General features: G+C 50.2%; 1 protein-coding gene across 1 annotated transcript; it reads left to right on the top strand.

The window, feature by feature from the left end:
• Positions 1–9,370: 9,370 nt before the first annotated feature.
• TMEM88 (transmembrane protein 88) lies at positions 9,371–16,017 on the top strand. Its single transcript, XM_069762209.1, has 2 exons — positions 9,371–9,904; positions 15,273–16,017. Exons 1-2 carry the CDS (start codon positions 9,674–9,676, stop codon positions 15,522–15,524), a joined length of 483 nt encoding a protein of 160 aa, XP_069618310.1. The 5' UTR covers positions 9,371–9,673; the 3' UTR covers positions 15,525–16,017.
• The last annotated feature ends 4,887 nt before the right edge of the window (positions 16,018–20,904 follow it).

The raw sequence follows: 20,904 nt of genomic DNA, 5'->3' as shown, positions 1-20,904 counted from the left end.
TTAACAAAATCGTAAATTTGGATGCAGCTGAAGCCATGAGCCTTGTCTCAATGTCACTGTCCAACCTTCTGTACCGAGGATAATGTCCATTACTTTATTGAGAAAATTACACTTGAGACACTGGATCCTTCTTTTATTTAGCTTTTGCCGTGATCGCCATAAGTTACTCTTCAGACATCAGTCCTTACTCTTAGTATATTGCCCTCAGGGGTGACCAGATGTGATCAATGTACTGGGATGCTAACTCGTGTCTATACCCTCAAATGCTTTACACATGGAGGGTTTTGTCAAATGTGGTGAACCCTTAAGTGTACCACTACCTTTTTGGGTGAGTCATGTACATGGAATATATAATTCCACCAATACTCCACCTCCCTATAGTGTAGAAGACATCCCTGACATATATATTTTAATTCCACCTTTTACCTCTCCAATCCTACTACCTCCTTGCTATAATGCGCGGAGGACACTTACCTGGTGCGTGAGTCATGTATTTGGGACATCTAGATCCTCAATGACACCATCTATCCTACCAACTTTCTTTTGAGCGTAGAGGAGTAATAGCGGACTCGTATGATCCTTTGAGAAAACCCTTTCAATAGAACAATGATTGTAGGACATGAGATGTAGAATAGATCATGGAAGTCCACCATTACTTCTCATGTCCTACCACCATCTTTCTGTTGAATTTAGAGTACACCCCTGATGAGTGAGTCATGTATTGGTGGACATCTATAATCCATATACATGACTTTCCCCATCAGGGATGTCTTCTATCATTAACAGGAAGATGGAGGTGGACATGAGGAGTAATGGTGGACATGTATGACTCGTCTACATCGCTACCCTCAACAGAAAGTTAATAGTAGGACAAAAGACTTATACAGATCATATAATTCCTCATAAACTAACACAATTATGGAGGTAGAGGACAACCCTGATGGACGAGTCATATATATAGAACATACACAGTTACATCTCCTGTCCTACCAACATATTTCTTTAAAGTGTAAAGGATCCCTTCCCCCCCCCAGATGAATGAATAATACTAGTCAACCATTGCCTTCTGTCCTACTATCATCTTTTGAGGATAGAAGACATGCCCCTTGATGGGTGAGTCATGTATAAAAATCACACTATTCCACCATTACATCTCATGTCCTACCACCATCTTTCTTTTGAGGGTAGAGAACACCCGTGATGGTATGATCCACATACATGTCTCACCCATTACATCTCCTGACCTACCACCATCTTTAGAGGGTAGAGAATACCCCTGATGGGTGAGTCATGTATATGGATAATACCATTACATCGCCTGTTCTACCACCATCTTTCTTTTGAGGGTAGAGAACACCCCTCGATAGGCGAGTCATGTATAAAGATCACACCACACCATTACATCTCCTGACCTACCACCATCTTTCTTTTGAGGGTAGAGAACACCCCTCGATAGGCGAGTCATGTATAAAGATCACACCACAACACCATTACATGTCCTGACCTACCACCATCTTTTGAGGATAGAGAATACCCCTGATGGGTGAGTCATGTATATGGATCATACCATTACATCGCCTGTTCTACCACCATCTTTCTTTTGAGGGTAGAGAACACCCCTCGATAGGCGAGTCATGTATAAAGATCAAACCAAAACACCATTACATCTCCTGATCTACCACCATCTTTTTGAGGGTGGAGAATAGCCCTGATGGGTGAGTCATGTATATGGATCATACCATTACACCTGTCTTACCACAATCATGTAGAACCCATGGGTGACATAACTTCAACCCTACCTTTCCAGAGTGGCGATGCCTAAAGTGGGAGGAGGGGTTCCTATCGGAGACCATTTTTATTTATTTTTTCTCCATTTCCTTCTGCTTTATTTATTAACCCTTGCAGCTCTTTCCTCACCTCCTTTTTATGTTGAATAAGCTTTTTTTTTGCCGATTTTCATGGTGCTTTTTCTTCTCGTCTGTTTTTAAATACCTTCTTCAAATGGTGCTATGGATTATTGTACATTTTATTTTACTCGGTGGCGGGGTAATGGATTGCAAGGGGTTTTGGGTTTACTTTTAATGTTTTGTTTTTTTTTTAAATTCCTTTTTCCCCCTATTCCTTATGAATTGAAGAAGGGCTGGGTGGGGGTTGCTGGCAGGGGAGGAGGGTCTGAAACAGTGAGGTTCTGCATTTCAGTGGTGGGATTGGGGCTCTGCAGGTCTACATAAGGGGTATCCGGGTATAAATGTAAATTTTTTTTAAAATAAACTAAAAAATTGTTAAATTTGGGGAGAGGATAAATATCAAACCACGGCACTGTGGCGACAGAGGGGGTCAGTGGATTTATTGCAGCTGTTTGGTAGGAAGAGGGTTAACGTGTTGGTGCTCTGCAGATCTTTGGTGCTAATGAAGCCCCCCCCCCCCTATGGTTTTTTTTCCCCAAATCTGCAGAGCATTGCACCCCCTCTCTCCTTTTGTTTCACCTGGTGCTAAATACTTATCCTGTGTGTTTTTTATTTTTCTTAAAGTTGATTTTCCTCTTTTGTGCGCGTTGTTCCGGGGAGGGGGCCTCTTGGTTCGGATGCCCGGTGGGGCTCTTGGTGCATTGCGCCCCTTCCCCAACTTTTCTTAAGTCACATCCAACATTGCCTGACACCACTTTTATAAAGCACAGCAATCACCAAATCGGGGTCCAATCGATCATCTACACAGGTCGGAAACGCCGTTAACGTCCTCCTCCCTCCGATCTAATGGCCGTTCCTCAGGCAATGCACTGGTACCCCACTAGGGAGCAGCACAACCTCGAGACACCCCCTCACACCCAACTCCCATAACCCCCTTCCTGTCTGTAACCCCTGTACCCCCTACTCAAGAACATCACTCAAACTCAAGACTTATTGTTTTTAACTGAGCCAGCAATTTTTTTGCCTTTTTTTGTGAATTTGTGATATTAATAAATCTGAAAAAAAAAAATAAAGATTTTGATAAAAAAAAATCCCACTTGTCTTATGTATTGAAATCCCATCTCAGAAATGGATGATTGTTTATTGGTTATATTCATGTACATAGGGGGCAGTATTATAGTAGTTATATTCTTGTACATAGGGGCAGTATTATAGTAGTTATATTCTTGTACATAGGAGTAGTATTATAGTAGTTATATTCTTGTACATAGGAGCAGTATTATAGTAGTTATATTCTTGTACATAGGGGCAGTATTATAGTAGTTATATTCTTGTACATAGGGGCAGTATTATAGTAGTTATATTCTTGTACATAGGGGCAGTATTATAGTAGTTATATTCTTGTATATAGGAGCAGTATTATAGTAGTTATATTCTTGTACATAGGGGCAATATTATAGTAGTTATATTCTTGTACATAGGGGCAGTATTATAGTAGTTATATTCTTGTACATAGGGGCAGTATTATAGTAGTTATATTCTTGTACATAGGAGCAGTATTATAGTAGTTATATTCTTGTACATAGGAGCAGTATTATAGTAGTTATATTCTTGTACATAGGAGCAGTATTATAGTAGTTATATTCTTATACATAGAAGCAGTATTATAGTAGTTATATTCTTGTACATAGGAGCAGTATTATAGTAGTTATATTCTTGTACATAGGAGCAGTATTATAGTAGTTATATTCTTGTACATAGGAGCAGTATTATAGTAGTTATATTCTTGTATATAGGGGCAGTATTATAGTAGTTATATTTTGTACATAGGAGCAGTATTATAGTAGTTTTATTCTTGCACATATGAGCAGTATTATAGTAGTTATATTAATGTACATAGGGCAGTATTATAGTAGTTATATTCTTGTACATAGGAGCAGTATTATAGTAGTTATATTCTTGTATATAGGAGTATTATAGTAGGTATATTCTTGTATATAGGGGCAGTATTATAGTAGTTATATTGTTGTATATAGGAGCAGTATTATAGTAGTTATATTTTTGTACATAGGGGCAGTATTATAGTAATGTTCTTGTACATAGGGGCAGTATTATAGTAGATATATTCTTGTACATAGGAGCAGTATTATAGTAGTTATATTCTTATACATAGGGACAGTATTATAGTAGTTATATTCTTGTACATAGGAGCAGTATTATAGTAGTTATGTTCTTGTACATAGGGGCAGTATTATTGTAGTTATATTCTTGTACATAGGGCAGTATTATAGTAGTTATATTAATGTACATAGGGCAGTATTATAGTAGTTATATTCTTGTACATAGGGCGCAGTATTATAGTAGTTATATTCTTGTACATAGAAGCAGTATTATAGTAGTTATATTCTTGTATATAGGAGCAGTATTATAGTAGTTATATTCTTGTATATAGGAGCAGTATTATAGTAGGTATATTCTTGTACATAGGAGCAGTATTATAGTAGTTATATTTTGTACATAGGAGCAGTATTATAGTAGTTATATTCTTGTACATAGGAGCAGTATTATAGTAGTTATATTTTTGTACATAGGGGCAGTATTATAGTAGTTTTATTCTTGTACATATGAGCAGTATTATAGTAGTTATATTAATGTACATAGGGCAGTATTATAGTAGTTATATTAATGTACATAGGGCAGTATGATAGTAGTTATATTCTTGTATATAGGGGCAGTATTATAGTAGTTATATTAATGTACATAGGGCAGTATGATAGTAGTTATATTAATGTACATAGGGCAGTATTATAGTAGTTATATTCTTGTATATAGGAGCAGTATTATAGTAGGTATATTCTTGTATATAGGGGCAGTATTATAGTAGTTATATTGTTGTATATAGGAGCAGTATTATAGTAGTTATATTTTTGTACATAGGGGCAGTATTATAGTAGTTATGTTCTTGTACATAGGGGCAGTATTATAGTATATATTCTTGTACATAGGAGCAGTATTATAGTAGTTATATTCTTATACATAGGGACAGTATTATAGTAGTTATATTCTTGTACATAGGAGCAGTATTATAGTAGTTATGTTCTTGTACATAGGGGCAGTATTATTGTAGTTATGTTCTTGTACATAGGGCAGTATTATAGTAGTTATATTAATGTACATAGGGCAGTATTATAGTAGTTATATTCTTGTACATAGGGCGCAGTATTATAGTAGTTATATTCTTGTACATAGAAGCAGTATTATAGTAGTTATATTCTTGTATATAGGAGCAGTATTATAGTAGTTATATTCTTGTATATAGGAGCAGTATTATAGTAGGTATATTCTTGTACATAGGAGCAGTATTATAGTAGTTATATTTTGTACATAGGAGCAGTATTATAGTAGTTATATTTTTGTACATAGGGGCAGTATTATAGTAGTTTTATTCTTGTACATATGAGCAGTATTATAGTAGTTATATTAATGTACATAGGGCAGTATTATAGTAGTTATATTCTTGTACATAGGGCGCAGTATTATAGTAGTTATATTCTTGTACATAGGAGCAGTATTATAGTAGTTATATTCTTGTATATAGGAGCAGTATTATAGTAGTTATATTCTTGTACATAGGAGCAGTATTATAGTAGTTATATTCTTGTACATAGGGCAGTATTATAGTAGTTATATTCTTGTGCATAGGAGCAGTATTATAGTAGTTATATTCTTGTACATAGGAGCAGTATTATAGTAGTTATATTCTTGTACATAGGGGCAGTATTATAGTAGTTATATTAATGTACATAGGGCAGTATTATAGTAGTTATATTCTTGTACATAGGAGCAGTATTATAGTAGTTATATTCTTGTACATAGGAGCAGTATTATAGTAGTTATATTCTTATACATAGGGACAGTATTATAGTAGTTATATTCTTGTACATAGGAGCAGTATTATAGTAGTTATATTCTTGTACATAGGGCGCAGTATTATAGTAGTTATATTCTTGTACATAGAAGCAGTATTATAGTAGTTATATTCTTGTATATAGGAGCAGTATTATAGTAGGTATATTCTTGTACATAGGAGCAGTATTATAGTAGTTATATTTTGTACATAGGAGCAGTATTATAGTAGTTATATTCTTGTACATAGGAGCAGTATTATAGTAGTTATATTTTTGTACATAGGGGCAGTATTATAGTAGTTTTATTCTTGTACATATGAGCAGTATTATAGTAGTTATATTAATGTACATAGGGCAGTATTATAGTAGTTATATTCTTGTACATAGGGCGCAGTATTATAGTAGTTATATTCTTGTACATAGGAGCAGTATTATAGTAGTTATATTCTTGTATATAGGAGCAGTATTATAGTAGTTATATTCTTGTACATAGGAGCAGTATTATAGTAGTTATATTCTTGTATATAGGAGCAGTATTATAGTAGTTATATTCATGTACATAGGAGCAGTATTATAGTAGTTATATTCTTGTACATAGGGGCAGTATTATAGTAGTTATATTCTTGTACATAGGAGCAGTATTATAGTAGTTATATTCTTGTATATAGGAGCAGTATTATAGTAGTTATATTCATGTACATAGGAGCAGTATTATAGTAGTTACATTCTTGTATATAGGAGCAGTATTATAGTAGTTATATTCTTGTACATAGGAGCAGTATTATAGTAGTTATATTCTTGTACATAGGGGGCAGTATTATAGTAGTTATATTTTGTACATAGGAGCAGTATTATAGTAGTTATATTCTTGTACATAGGGGCAGTATTATAGTAGTTATATTCTTGTACATATGAGCAGTATTATAGTAGTTATATTCTTGTACATAGGAGCAGTATTATAGTAGTTATATTCTTGTATATAGGGGCAGTATTATAGTAGTTATATTCTTGTACATAGGAGCAGTATTATAGTAGTTATATTCTTGTACATAGGGGCAGTATTATAGTAGTTATATTCTTGTATATAGGGGCAGTATTATAGTAGTTATATTCTTGTACATAGGGGCAGTATTATAGTAGTTATATTAATGTACATAGGGCAGTATTATAGTAGTTATATTCTTGTACATAGGGGCAGTATTATAGTAGTTATATTCTTGTACATAGGGGCAGTATTATAGTAGTTATATTAATGTACATAGGGCAGTATTATAGTAGTTATATTCTTGTACATAGGGCGCAGTATTATAGTAGTTATATTCTTGTACATAGGAGCAGTATTATAGTAGTTATATTCTTGTATATAGGAGCAGTATTATAGTAGTTATATTCATGTACATAGGAGCAGTATTATAGTAGTTATATTCTTGTACATAGGAGCAGTATTATAGTAGTTATATTCTTGTATATAGGAGCAGTATTATAGTAGTTATATTCTTGTACATAGGGGCAGTATTATAGTAGTTATATTCTTAAACAGAACTGCCATAATACTGCTTTATAACTATTCTAATTCTCCCCGGTTTGGGCCTCCACCTTCCTTGCTGCTCACCACCTTTCTGTCTCCTATATAGCAGTGTTATCTTTGCACTGGTCACAGGTCAGTGGTCTTCTGAGGGGTCTGCTGTATATCATCTCTGGGGGTCTCTGGTACCTGACAGTCCTCCCCTCCCCCACCACTTCATTAATCAGTATTCTATCCTCTCGGTCTGGTCAATCTGATGCCCCCTTTCTGGTCCTGTGACCCAGCATTCCTTGTGCTTCTTGTGGACTAACTGGTATAAATGGAGTCAATAACTTTATGTAGCCGATGTTCGGTGTTTTCTGGTAAGACGCCATCTACACGGACATACTGGGCATCCAGCCGCACTGGGGTTCCGGCTCATTGAGTGAATGGTGGACGTATTATTTCTGTGTATATAGATATCTGTATGATCTTGCTGCCATCTCTTTCCCGGGTCAGTGATGCTCTCGTACCCGGCCGTCCGCATGGTGGCAAATATCATCCACCAGGCAAGGACCCCGTCTTTATTTGCTCCATAGTCCAGATCTGATGATCACTTGTCCATTGTAGTCAATTTCTGGAAAAACGGGTCATCGTGGCCAGAGATGGTCGGCAACTACGCTATGATGTGTGGGATCAAATCAGACGGGCTGTGACCAAGGTGATCATCCTGTCACTGGTGGTCCTTCATGGGACACTTTTAGTAATGACAAACCACAAAGCCCACCGCACCCATACTAAGGCTAGGACTACGATTAGAAGTAGGGTTATGGTTAGGACTCAAATTAGGATTAGGGGTAAGGATAAGACTAGGGTCATGGTGAGGACTAGGTTTAGGGTTAGGACTAAAAGTAGGGTTATGACTATGGTTCTGGTTAAGATAAGGATTTGTGTTATGGCTGGTTAGGGTTAAGGGTAAGATTAAGCTTATAAATTAGGACTTGGGTTATGGTAAGAATTAGGGGTAAGGTTAGGACTAGAGTTGGGGTTATGGTTCGGATTATGGTGAAGAGTAAGTTTAGGTTTTATCAGTAGAAGTAGGGTTAGGATTATGGTTCTGGTTAGGGTCATGGTTAGGACTTCGATTAGGGTTAAAGATAAAATTAGGGTTATGGTTAGGGCTCAGTTTAGGACGCTTAGAATTGGGGTTACTCAAATTAAGGTTCAGACTAGGGTTGAGGCTAAGACCAAGATTAGGGTTGATGCTAAGACCAAGATTAGGGTTGAGGCTAAGACCAAGATTAGGGTTGAGGCTAAGACCAAGATTAGGGTTGAGGCTAAGACCAAGATTAGGGTTGAGGCTAAGACCAAGATTAGGGTTGAGGCTAAGACCAAGATTAGGGTTGAGGTTAAGACCAAGATTAGGGTTGAGGCTAAGGTTATGGTCACGACTTGGTTGTGGGTTATGATTAGGCCTCGGGATAAGGTTAGGACTAGGGTTAAGGATAAGACCAAGATTAGGGATCAGGCTAAGACCAAGATTAGGGATCAGGCTAAGACCAAGATTAGGGATCAGGCTAAGACCAAGATTAGGGATCAGGCTAAGACCAAGATTAGGGATCAGGCTAAGACCAAGATTAGGGTTCAGGCTAAGACCAAGATTAGGGTTCAGGCTAAGACCAAGATTAGGGTTAAGGATAGGGTTATGGTCACGACTTGGTTGTGGGATATGATTAGGCCTCGGGATAAGGTTATAGGACTAGGGTTAAGGATAAGACTAAGATTAGGGTTATATTTGGGAAAGGACAGAATTAGGGTTATGGTCACGACTTGGTTGAGGGCTATAATTAGGCCTCGGGATAAGGTTCGGATTAGGGTGAAGCTTAAATAAGTACAACAAACTTAATAGAATAATAATGTATAAAACTTTTTGAAAATTTGTCAATTTTATGTGAAATTTTGACAATCCAAGAAGGTCAAACTATAACTTTGTGTCGATATTTTCTTACAGTACCACACACGTGCTTGGGGGGGGGTAAGGCACCCTGAGTACCATCGGTGTACAGGTGTGGGGGGCACAGATTATGGCGCTGGCTGCCCACCCTACACCATTGGACGAGCCTGTAGGAGACGTTCTAGGGGGGTTGGAGTGACCCTCCACCAGTCTCTGGGCTGCCGAGCTCGCACTCACCGGCCATGTTGGGGGATGTGGAGTCCTGACATTCCTGAGCCCTTATACAGGGTATTAGGGGAGTGAAGCTGGCGCATTCCTAGATAAGGGGGGTGGAGATGGGACATGATGAGGAGGGACGGGGGTCTGCACTTATTACAGGAGGACACACAGAGCCAGGTCCATGCCCCGACCAGACGTGATGGTTGAAGACACCTCCACGCTGCCCCCGCCTTACACCCCTGCGCCCCCAGAACCGAGGGAGCCCCTGGACTGCTGGGCCTGTGCCGTGCTGATCACCGCTCACAACCTGCTGGTGGGAGCCGCCAACCTGGGGATCTTCATCCTGATGTGTGGAGGCGCCCTGGTGCCATCGGCCGCCATGCTGCTCTACGGGTTCCTGTGCCACCCGCGGGTCAGTACCAGTCGTCACTGTCTCCATCCACCATTAGTTCTACAGAACCCGGCTCCATCCGCGGAGCTCTGAGTGGGGAGAGGTGCTGAGACTTGTAGTTCTTCCTCCACTGGAGGACCATGGTGTTGACTCGGCCCCGCACTGTAGGGATGGGAGGATGGTGGCCTTGGTTATGGTCAGGCCTGGTCACCACGGAGGGGACGATGGGAGTTAGGGTACATTAGATCACTGCAATAATTACAGGGGAGTGAGGACTTTATGGTCAGGAAGGACGAATCCGAGCCGCAGACTCCCGGGCTTTACCCGCAGCAGACTGACACGGAGCTCTCACCTTCATCAATGTAGGCTGATAGCACCCCGTGTGCAAAAGTCTGCGCACCCCGGGAAGAACACCACATGACCATCACACAGGATGGGATTAGATACACAGCTCAGCAGTCAGTATCACACAGGATAGGATTAGATACACAGCTCAGCAGACAGTATCACACAGGATAGGATTAGATACACGGCTCAGCAGTCAGTATCACACAGGATAGGATTAGATACACAGCTCAGCAGACAGTATCACACAGGATAGGGTTAGATACACGGCTCAGCAGACAGTATCACACAGGATAGGATTAGATACACAGCTCAGCAGTCAGTATCAGACAGGATAGGATTAGATACACTGCTCAGCAGTCAGTATCACACAGGATAGGATTAGATACACGGCTCAGCAGTCGGTATCACACAGGATAGGATTAGATACACGGCTCAGCAGACAGTATCACACAGGATAGGATTAGATACACGGGTCAGCAGTCAGTATCACACAGGATAGGATTAGATACACGGCTCAGCAGACAGTATCACACAGGATAGGATTAGATACACGGCTCAGCAGACAGTATCACACAGGATAGGATTAGATACACGGCTCAGCAGACAGTATCACACAGGATAGGATTAGATACACGGCTCAGCAGACAGTATCACACAGGATAGGATTAGATACACGGCTCAGCAGACAGTATCACACAGGATAGGATTAGATACACGGCTCAGCAGTCAGTATCACACAGGATAGGATTAGATACACGGCTCAGCAGTCAGTATCACACAGGAGAGGATTAGATACACGGCTCAGCAGTCAGTAACACACAGGATAGGATTAGATACACGGCTCAGCAGTCAGTATCACACAGGATAGGATTAGATACACGGCTCAGCAGACAGTATCACACAGGATAGGATTAGATACACGGCTCAGCAGACAGTATCACACAGGATAGGATTAGATACACGGCTCAGCAGACAGTATCACACAGGATAGGATTAGATACACGGCTCAGCAGACAGTATCACACAGGATAGGATTAGATACACGGCTCAGCAGACAGTATCACACAGGATGGGATTATATACACGGCTCAGCAGTCAGTATCACACAGGATGGGATTAGATACACGGCTCAGCAGACAGTATCACACAGGATAGGATTAGATACACGGCTCAGCAGTCAGTATCACACAGGATAGGATTAGATACACGGCTCAGCAGACAGTATCACACAGGATAGGATTAGATACACGGCTCAGCAGTCAGTATCACACAGGATAGGATTAGATACACGGCTCAGCAGTCAGTATCACACAGGATAGGATTAGATACACGGCTCAGCAGACAGTATCACACAGGATAGGAGTAGCTATAGTAGCTCAGCAGTCCCGGGCCGGGTATACTCGCTGCCTCCCTCGCACATTCCTCGGTGTGGGGGCCGCGGGGTCTCCTCGGTGTGGGGGTCGCGGGGTCTCCTCGGTGTCGGGGTCGCGGGGTCTCCTCGGTGTGGGGGCCGCGGGGTCTCCTCGGTGTCGGGGTTGCGGGGTCTCCTTGGTGTCAGGGTTGCGGGGTCTCCTCGGTGTTGGGGCCCACGGGGTCTCCTCGGTGTCGGGGTTGCGGGGTCTCCTTGGTGTCGAGGTCGCGGGGTCTCCTCAGTGTGGGGGCTGTGGGGTGTCCTCGGTGTCGGGGTCTCCTCGGTGTGGGGGTTGCGGGGGTCTCCGGTGTGGGGGCCGCGGGGTCTCCTCGGTGTGGGGGTTGCGGGGTCTCCTCGGTGTGGGGGTCGCGGGGTCTCCTCGGGGTCGCGGGGTCTCCTCGGTGTCGGGGTTGCGGGGTCTCGTCGGGGTTGCGGGGTCTCCTCGGTGTGGGGTCGCGGGGTCTCCTCGGTGTCGGGGTCTCCTCGGTGTGGGGATTGCGGGGTCTCATCGGTGTGGGGATTGCGGGGTCTCCTCGGTGTTGGGGTTGCGGGGTCTCCTCGGTGTTGGGGTTGCGGGGTCTCCTCAGTGTGGGATTCTCGGAGTCTCCTCGGTGTGGGGGCCGCGGGGTTTCCTCGGTGTGGGGATTGCGGGGTCTCCTCGGTGTGGGGGCCGCGGGGTCTCCTCGGTGTCGGGGTCGCGGGGTCTTCTCTGTGTTGGGGTTGTGGGGTTTCCTCGGTGTCGGGGTCGCGGGGTCTCCTCAGTGTGGGATTCTCGGGGTCTCCTCGGTGTTGGGGTTGTGGGGTCTCCTCGGTGTCGGCGTCGTGGGGTCTCCTCAGTGTGGGATTCTCGGGGTCTCCTCGGTGTGGGGGTCGCGGGGTCTCCTCGGTGTGGGGATTGCGGGGTCTCCTCGGTGTGGGGGCCGCGGGGTTTCCTCGGTGTGGGGATTGCGGGGTCTCCTCGGTGTCGGGGTCTCCTCAGTGTGGGGGTTGCGGGGTCTTCTCGGTGTTGGGGTCTCTTCGGTGTTGGGGTTGGGGGGTCTCCTCGGTGTGGGGACGGCGGGGTCTCCTCGGTGTGGGGACGGCGGGGTCTCCTCGGTGTCTGGGTCTTCTCTGTGTTGGGGTTGTGGGGTTTCCTCGGTGTTGGGGTTGCGGGGTCTCCTAGGTGTCGGGGTCTCCGTGTTGGGGTTGCGGGGTATCCTCGGTGTCGGGGTATCCTCGGTGTGGGGGTTGCGGGGTCTCCTCGGTGTGGGGGTCGCGGGGTCTCCTCGGTGTTGGGGTCTCCTCGGTGTTGGGGTTGCGGGGTCTCCTCGGTGTGGGGTTGCGGGGTCTCCTCGGTGTGGGGTTGCGGGATCTCCTCGGTGTGGGGTCTCGGGGTCTCCTCGGTGTGGGGGTCGCGGGGTCTCCTCGGTGTCGGGGTCGCGGGGTCTCCTCGGTGTCGGGGTCGCGGGGTCTCCTCAGTGTGGGATTCTCGGGGTCTCCTCGGTGTGGGGGTCTCCTCGGTGTCGGGGTCTCCTCGGTGTGGGAGTCGCGGGGTCTCCTCGGTGTTGGGGTTGCGGGGTCTCCTCGGTGTTGGGGTTGCGGGGTCTCCTCGGTGTTGGGGTTGCGGGGTCTCCTCGGTGTTGGGGTTGCGGGGTCTCCTCGGTGTGGGGGTCGCGGGGTCTCCTCAGTGTGGCATTCTCGGGGTCTCCTCGGTGTTGGGGTCTCCTCGGTGTGGGGATTGCGGGGTCTCCTCGGTGTTGGGGTTGCGGGGTCTCGTCGGGGTCGCGGGGTCTCCTCAGTGTGGGATTCTCGGGATCTCCTCGGTGTTAGGGTTGTGGGGTCTCCTCGGTGTCGGGGGATCTCCTCAGTGTGGGATTTTCGGGATCTCCTCGGTGTGGGGGCCGCGGGGTTTCCTCGGTGTGGGGATTGCGGGGTCTCCTCGGTGTTGGGGTTGCGGGGTCTCGTCGGGGTCGCGGGGTCTCCTCAGTGTGGGATTCTCGGGATCTCCTCGGTGTTGGGGTTGTGGGGTCTCCTCGGTGTCGGGGGATCTCCTCAGTGTGGGATTTTCGGGATCTCCTCGGTGTGGGGGCCGCGGGGTTTCCTCGGTGTGGGGATTGCGGGGTCTCCTCGGTGTGGGGGTTGCGGGGTCTCGTCGGGGTCGCGGGGTCTCCTCAGTGTGGGATTCTCGGGATCTCCTCGGTGTTGGGGTTGTGGGGTCTCCTCGGTGTCGGGGTCGCGGGGTCTCCTCGGTGTCGGGGTCGCGGGGTCTCCTCAGTGTGGGATTCTCGGGGTCTCCTCGGTGTCGGGGTCGCGGGGTCTCCTCAGTGTGGGATTCTCGGGGTCTCCTCGGTGTGGGGGTCTCCTCGGTGTCGGGGTCTCCTCGGTGTGGGAGTCGCGGGGTCTCCTCGGTGTTGGGGTTGCGGGGTCTCCTCGGTGTTGTGGTTGCGGGGTCTCCTCGGTGTTGGGGTTGCGGGGTCTCCTCGGTGTTGGGGTTGCGGGGTCTCCTCGGTGTGGGGGTCGCGGGGTCTCCTCGGTGTGGGATTCTCGGGGTCTCCTCGGTGTTGGGGTCTCCTCGGTGTGGGGATTGCGGGGTCTCCTCGGTGTTGGGGTTGCGGGGTCTCGTCGGGGTCGCGGGGTCTCCTCAGTGTGGGATTCTCGGGATCTCCTCGGTGTTGGGGTTGTGGGGTCTCCTCGGTGTCGGGGGATCTCCTCAGTGTGGGATTTTCGGGATCTCCTCGGTGTGGGGGCCGCGGGGTTTCCTCGGTGTGGGGATTGCGGGGTCTCCTCGGTGTTGGGGTTGCGGGGTCTCGTCGGGGTCGCGGGGTCTCCTCAGTGTGGGATTCTCGGGATCTCCTCGGTGTTGGGGTTGTGGGGTCTCCTCGGTGTCGGGGGATCTCCTCAGTGTGGGATTTTCGGGATCTCCTCGGTGTGGGGGCCGCGGGGTTTCCTCGGTGTGGGGATTGCGGGGTCTCCTCGGTGTGGGGGTTGCGGGGTCTCGTCGGGGTCGCGGGGTCTCCTCAGTGTGGGATTCTCGGGATCTCCTCGGTGTTGGGGTTGTGGGGTCTCCTCGGTGTCGGGGTCGCGGGGTCTCCTCGGTGTCGGGGTCGCGGGGTCTCCTCAGTGTGGGATTCTCGGGGTCTCCTCGGTGTGGGGGTCTCCTCGGTGTCGGGGTCTCCTCGGTGTGGGAGTCGCGGGGTCTCCTCGGTGTTGGGGTTGCGGGGTCTCCTCGGTGTTGTGGTTGCGGGGTCTCCTCGGTGTTGGGGTTGCGGGGTCTCCTCGGTGTTGGGGTTGCGGGGTCTCCTCGGTGTGGGGGTCGCGGGGTCTCCTCAGTGTGGGATTCTCGGGGTCTCCTCGGTGTTGGGGTCTCCTCGGTGTGGGGATTGCGGGGTCTCCTCGGTGTTGGGGTTGCGGGGTCTCGTCGGGGTCGCGGGGTCTCCTCAGTGTGGGATTCTCGGGATCTCCTCGGTGTTGGGGTTGTGGGGTCTCCTCGGTGTCGGGGGATCTCCTCAGTGTGGGATTTTCGGGATCTCCTCGGTGTGGGGGCCGCGGGGTTTCCTCGGTGTGGGGATTGCGGGGTCTCCTCGGTGTGGGGGTTGCGGGGTCTCCTCTCGGCACAGCCCCCCATTATTAACCCTTCCCTTCTCTCCGCAGTTCCGGAGGCCCGCGGAGCCGCTGTGCCCGGCGCTGCTGACCCCGGCCGCCTGCGTGTCGCTGCTGGTGTTCGGGGCGCTGCTGGCGCTGCCGCTGCTGATCCTCGGCCTGGCCGGATACGCCCGGATTGTCCGCTGCTTCCAGCTCCGCTCCTGCTTCCTGCCCTACAGCCGCGCCATGTACCGGGGGACCGCGGCCCGGAGCCGCCCGGCCAAGGAGGGCCCCAAAGACGGCGACAAGGCCTGGGTGTGACGGGGCCACGGACCCCACAGCTGCCTCCTGCTGGGACTTGTAGTTCCTCTACAGCTGCCTCTTGCTGGGACTTGTAGTTCCTCTACAGCTGCCTCCATGTAACCTCAGGACTGGTCCTTGTATATAGTGACACTACAGCTCCCAGCATGCCCACCGCTGTCCTGCTGAGAGTAGTTGATGGATTGCATATATCACGTCTTATCCTCCAGTCACATCCAGAGCTGCACTCACACTTCGGCAGATCGGATTGTGAATGCAGCTTTAGGTGTGACTAGAGTCATTAGCTTGTGTCTGTATACTGTATTGGAGCAGGGTCAGGCGTGTGACGTGGTGTAATGGGGTCAGTGTCACGTCCACGCCATCCGGTGTCCGTCATGTGCCTCCGCCGCCCCGTGTCCGTCATGTGCCTCCGCCGTCCCGTGTCCGTCATGTGCCTCCGCCGTCCCGTGTCCGTCATGTACCGCCGCCGTCCCTTGTCCGTCATGTACCTCCGCCGTCCCGTGTCCGTCATGTACCGCCGCCGTCCCGTGTCCGTCATGTGCCTCCGCCGTCCCGTGTCCGTCATGTGCCTCCGCCGTCCCGTGTCCCTCATGTACGTCCGCCGTCCCGTGTCCGTCATGTGCCTCCGCCGTCCCGTGTCCGTCATGTACCTCCGCCGTCCCGTGTCCGTCATGTGCCTCCGCCGTCCCGTGCCTCCGCCGTCCCGTGTCCGTCATGTGCCGCCGCCGTCCCGTGTCCGTCATGTGCCTCCGCCGTCCCGTGTCCGTCATGTACCTCCGCCATCCGGAGTCCGTCATGTGCCTCCGCCGTCCCGTGTCCGTCATGTGCCGCCGCCGTCCCGTGTCCGTCATGTACCTCCGCCGTCCCGTGTCCGTCATGTACCTCCGCCGTCCCGTGTCCGTCATGTACCTCCGCCGTCCCGTGTCCGTCATGTACCTCCGCCGTCCCGTGTCCGTCATGTACCTCCGCCGTCCCGTGTCCGTCATGTACCTCCGCCGTCCCGTGTCCGTCATGTACCTCCGCCGTCCCGTGTCCGTCATGTACCTCCGCCGTCCCGTGTCCGTCATGTACCGCCGCCGTCCCTTGTCCGTCATGTACCTCCGCCGTCCCGTGTCCGTCATGTACCGCCGCCGTCCCGTGTCCGTCATGTACCTCCGCCGTCCCGTGTCCGTCATGTACCGCCGCCGTCATGTACCGCCACCGTCCCGTGTCCGTCATGTACCTCCTCCGTCCCGTGTCCGTCATGTACCTCCGCCGTCCCGTGTCCGTCATGTACCTCCGCCGTCCCTTGTCCGTCATGTACCGCCGCCGTCCCGTGTCAGTCATGTACCGCCGCCGTCCCGTGTCCGTCATGTACCGCCGCCGTCCCTTGTCCGTCATGTACCGCCGCCGTCCCATGTCCGTCATGTACCGCCGCCGTCCCTTGTCCGTCATGTACCGCCGCCGTCCCGTGTCCGTCATGTACCTCCGCCGTCCCGTGTCCGTCATGTACCTCCGCCGTCCCGTGTCCGTCTTGTACCGCCGCCGTCCCATGTCCGTCATGTACCTCCGCCGTCCCGTGTCCGTCATGTACCGCCGCCGTCATGTACCGCCACCGTCCCGTGTCCGTCATGTACCTCCGCCGTCCCGTGTCCGTCATGTACCTCCGCCGTCCCGTGTCCGTCATGTACCTCCGCCGTCCCTTGTCCGTCATGTACCGCCGCCGTCCCGTGTCAGTCATGTACCACCGCCGTCCCGTGTCCGTCATGTACCGCCGCCGTCCCTTGTCCGTCATGTACCGCCGCCGTCCCGTGTCCGTCATGTACCTCCGCCGTCCCGTGTCCGTCATGTACCGCCGCCGTCATGTACCGCCACCGTCCCGTGTCCGTCATGTACCGCCGCCGTCCCTTGTCCGTCATGTACCTTCGCCGTCCCGTGTCTGTCATGTACCGCCGCCGTCCCGTGTCCATCATGTACCACTGCCATATACCAAATAAATCATCGTGTAACCCCCGACGTGTGAAAACCTTCAGGTGATATGACTACTACTCCCAGCATGTCAGTGCCGGCAGTAGATGGAGTCTGCACTGTGTAGCGACACGATTTATGGCTCTGCCTGGCGCTATCATCACATTACTATTCATAGTATCGTGGTGTTATTTTGTGGCGGTATTATTTGGGCCCGATCTGATTGGGTACTCTGAGGGTGTCATGCTGGACGGTTTATGTACACGGCGGTATTATTTAGTGATGAAATGGATCTTTTATTCTGCGCTGTACAGCGGTAGTATTACGTGGCTACTATATGGCGGCATTATTATAGCAATAGTCACAAGGCACCAATTGTCCGTCCGTACTCAGGAAAATTAAAAACTACATGATCCTCCCAAATTGTGATAGATGGCAATTTTTTATTGTATGGATAGAAGTTTGTCAATCTTATCTGCTCACTATATAGTAGTATTATTTAGCCATGAAAAATAAATAATTGTGCACCTTATATTAGTAGTATTACTTGGCTACTATATGGTAGTATTATGTTGTGAGTTTATTGTAGTGGCATGATGGTATTATGTATTAGCATTTTGGGCACTATTAGGATATTGTTGTGGTCGGTATATAGATGGCGGTATTATTTATTAGTGTTTTTGGGGCACTGTCAGGATATTATGGGGGTCAGTGTATGGACGGTATTATTTAGTTATGAAATGCCAATTCTTTGTGCAGTGAAGTATTATGTGTCTACTACATGGCTGTATTATTATAGCCATATTCAGAAGGAACCATTGGTAACTGATATATGGCGGTATTATATGGTATGGATGTATGTTTTGAGCAATGGCATAGTGGTATTATTTGTTCACTGTATGGTAGTATTATTTAGTCATGAAATAGAGATATCATTGAGTGCTGTATAAGAGTAGTATTACCTGGCTACTATATGGTATTATATTGTGTGTTTTTAGCAATGGCGTAGCGGTATTAATGTCTTATAGTATGATGAAATTATGCTGTACCGTGGCATTATTGGACTTATGCTAGCAGCATTTAGTCATGAAGTGTCAGCTTTATTCTGTACTGTACAATAGCAGTATTACTTCTCTATTATATGGCGGTATTATGTTATGTGGTGTATGGATGCACGTTTTTAGCAGTTGTATTTGCTCACTGAGAGGAGCTACATCAGGCTGTCAGGTCCCTCCGTCCTCTGGCAGCCATCGTCGGTGTGAGGAGCCCCATGAGGCCTCAGGCTGTCAGACCACCAGGCCCCTCCATCCTCTGGTGGCTATAGTCAGTGTGAGGAGCCCCATCAGGCTGTCAGACCACCTGGCCTCTCCGTCCTCTGGCAGCCATAGTCAGTGTGAGGAGCCCCATCAGGCCTCAGGCTGTCAGACCACCTGGCCCCTCCGTGCTCTGGTGGCCATCGTCAGTGTAAGGAGCCCCATCAGGCTATCAGACCACCAGGCCCCTCTGTCCTCTGGCAGCCATCATCAGTGTGAGGAGCCCCATCAGGCCTCAGACCACTAGGTCCCTCTGTCGATCATCACTACTACCCTCAGTCTGACTCTAGTGTGAGACGCACGATGAGAGTTGTTCTTGTCTGAGGTGTGACCACGGGGGCCGTGTGTAGGGTCCGCACTCAGCACGCACCATGAGCAGCATGGTGGGGGCTGTGCATAATGTACAGCGGCGATCACACAGCTGGGATTTGGCAAAAACAGATGAAAAAAAAACCCCATGAAATCCGGTCTTGAGCATCAAAGCTGGGAAAATGAAGCAGCGGGGAGGGTGCGAGCGTACAGGAGCAGCGGGGAGGGTGCGATCCCACAGGAGCAGCGGGGAGGGTGCGATCCCACAGGAGCAGCGGGGAGGGTGCGATCCCACAGGAGCAGCGGGGAGGGTGCGATCCCACAGGAGCAGCGGGGAGGGTGCGATCCCACAGGAGCAGCGGGGAGGGTGCGAGCGTACAGGAGCAGCGGGGAGGGTGCGAGCGTACAGGAGCAGCGGGGAGGGTGCGATCCCACAGGAGCAGCGGGGAGGGTGCGATCCCACAGGAGCAGCGGGGAGGGTGCGATCCCACAGGAGCAGCGGGGAGGGTGCGATCCCACAGGAGCAGCGGGGAGGGTGCGAGCGTACAGGAGCAGCGGGGAGGGTGCGAGCGTACAGGAGCAGCGGGGAGGGTGCGATCCCACAGGAGCAGCGGGGAGGGTGCGATCCCACAGGAGCAGCGGGGAGGGTGCGATCCCACAGGAGCAGCGGGGAGGGTGCGATCCCACAGGAGCAGCGGGGAGGGTGCGATCCCACAGGAGCAGCGGGGAGGGTGCGATCCCACAGGAGCAGCGGGGAGGGTGCGATCCCACAGGAGCAGCGGGGAGGGTGCGATCCCACAGGAGCAGCGGGGAGGGTGCGATCCCACAGGAGCAGCGGGGAGGGTGCGATCCCACAGGAGCAGCGGGGAGGGTGCGAGCGTACAGGAGCAGCGGGGAGGGTGCGATCCCACAGGAGCAGCGGGGAGGGTGCGATCCCACAGGAGCAGCGGGGAGGGTGCGATCCCACAGGAGCAGCGGGGAGGGTGCGATCCCACAGGAGCAGCGGGGAGGGTGCGAGCGTACAGGAGCAGCGGGGAGGGTGCGATCCCACAGGAGCAGCGGGGAGGGTGCGATCCCACAGGAGCAGCGGGGAGGGTGCGATCCCACAGGAGCAGCGGGGAGGGTGCGATCCCACAGGAGCAGCGGGGAGGGTGCGAGCGTACAGGAGCAGCGGGGAGGGTGCGATCCCACAGGAGCAGCGGGGAGGGTGCGATCCCACAGGAGCAGCGGGGAGGGTGCGATCCCACAGGAGCAGCGGGGAGGGTGCGATCCCACAGGAGCAGCGGGGAGGGTGCGAGCGTACAGGAGCAGCGGGGAGGGTGCGATCCCACAGGAGCAGCGGGGAGGGTGCGAGCGTACAGGAGCAGCGGGGAGGGTGCGATCCCACAGGAGCAGCGGGGAGGGTGCGATCCCACAGGAGCAGCGGGGAGGGTGCGAGCGTACAGGAGCAGCGGGGAGGGTGCGATCCCACAGGAGCAGCGGGGAGGGTGCGATCCCACAGGAGCAGCGGGGAGGGTGCGAGCGTACAGGAGCAGCGGGGAGGGTGCGATCCCACAGGAGCAGCGGGGAGGGTGCGATCCCACAGGAGCAGCGGGGAGGGTGCGATCCCACAGGAGCAGCGGGGAGGGTGCGAGCGTACAGGAGCAGCGGGGAGGGTGCGATCCCACAGGAGCAGCGGGGAGGGTGCGATCCCACAGGAGCAGCGGGGAGGGTGCGATCCCACAGGAGCAGCGGGGAGGGTGCGATCCCACAGGAGCAGCGGGGAGGGTGCGATCCCACAGGAGCAGCGGGGAGGCTGCGATCCCACAGGA

This window comes from Ranitomeya imitator, chromosome 4 (assembly GCF_032444005.1).
Source record: "Ranitomeya imitator isolate aRanImi1 chromosome 4, aRanImi1.pri, whole genome shotgun sequence".
Classification (NCBI taxonomy): domain Eukaryota; kingdom Metazoa; phylum Chordata; class Amphibia; order Anura; family Dendrobatidae; genus Ranitomeya; species Ranitomeya imitator.
Note: the sequence above shows the minus strand (reverse complement) of the source record. Positions and strands in the feature narration are given on the sequence as shown.

What these genes read in the sequence shown, in the direction of transcription:
- TMEM88 (XM_069762209.1), top strand. Translation starts at nt 9,674, where the DNA reads ATGCCCCGACCAGACGTGATGGTTGAAGACACCTCCACGCTGCCCCCG. An exon ending in GGTTCCTGTGCCACCCGCGG is followed by an intron (nt 9,905 to 15,272) that starts GTCAGTACCAGT and finishes TTCTCTCCGCAG; the next exon opens with TTCCGGAGGCCCGCGGAGCC.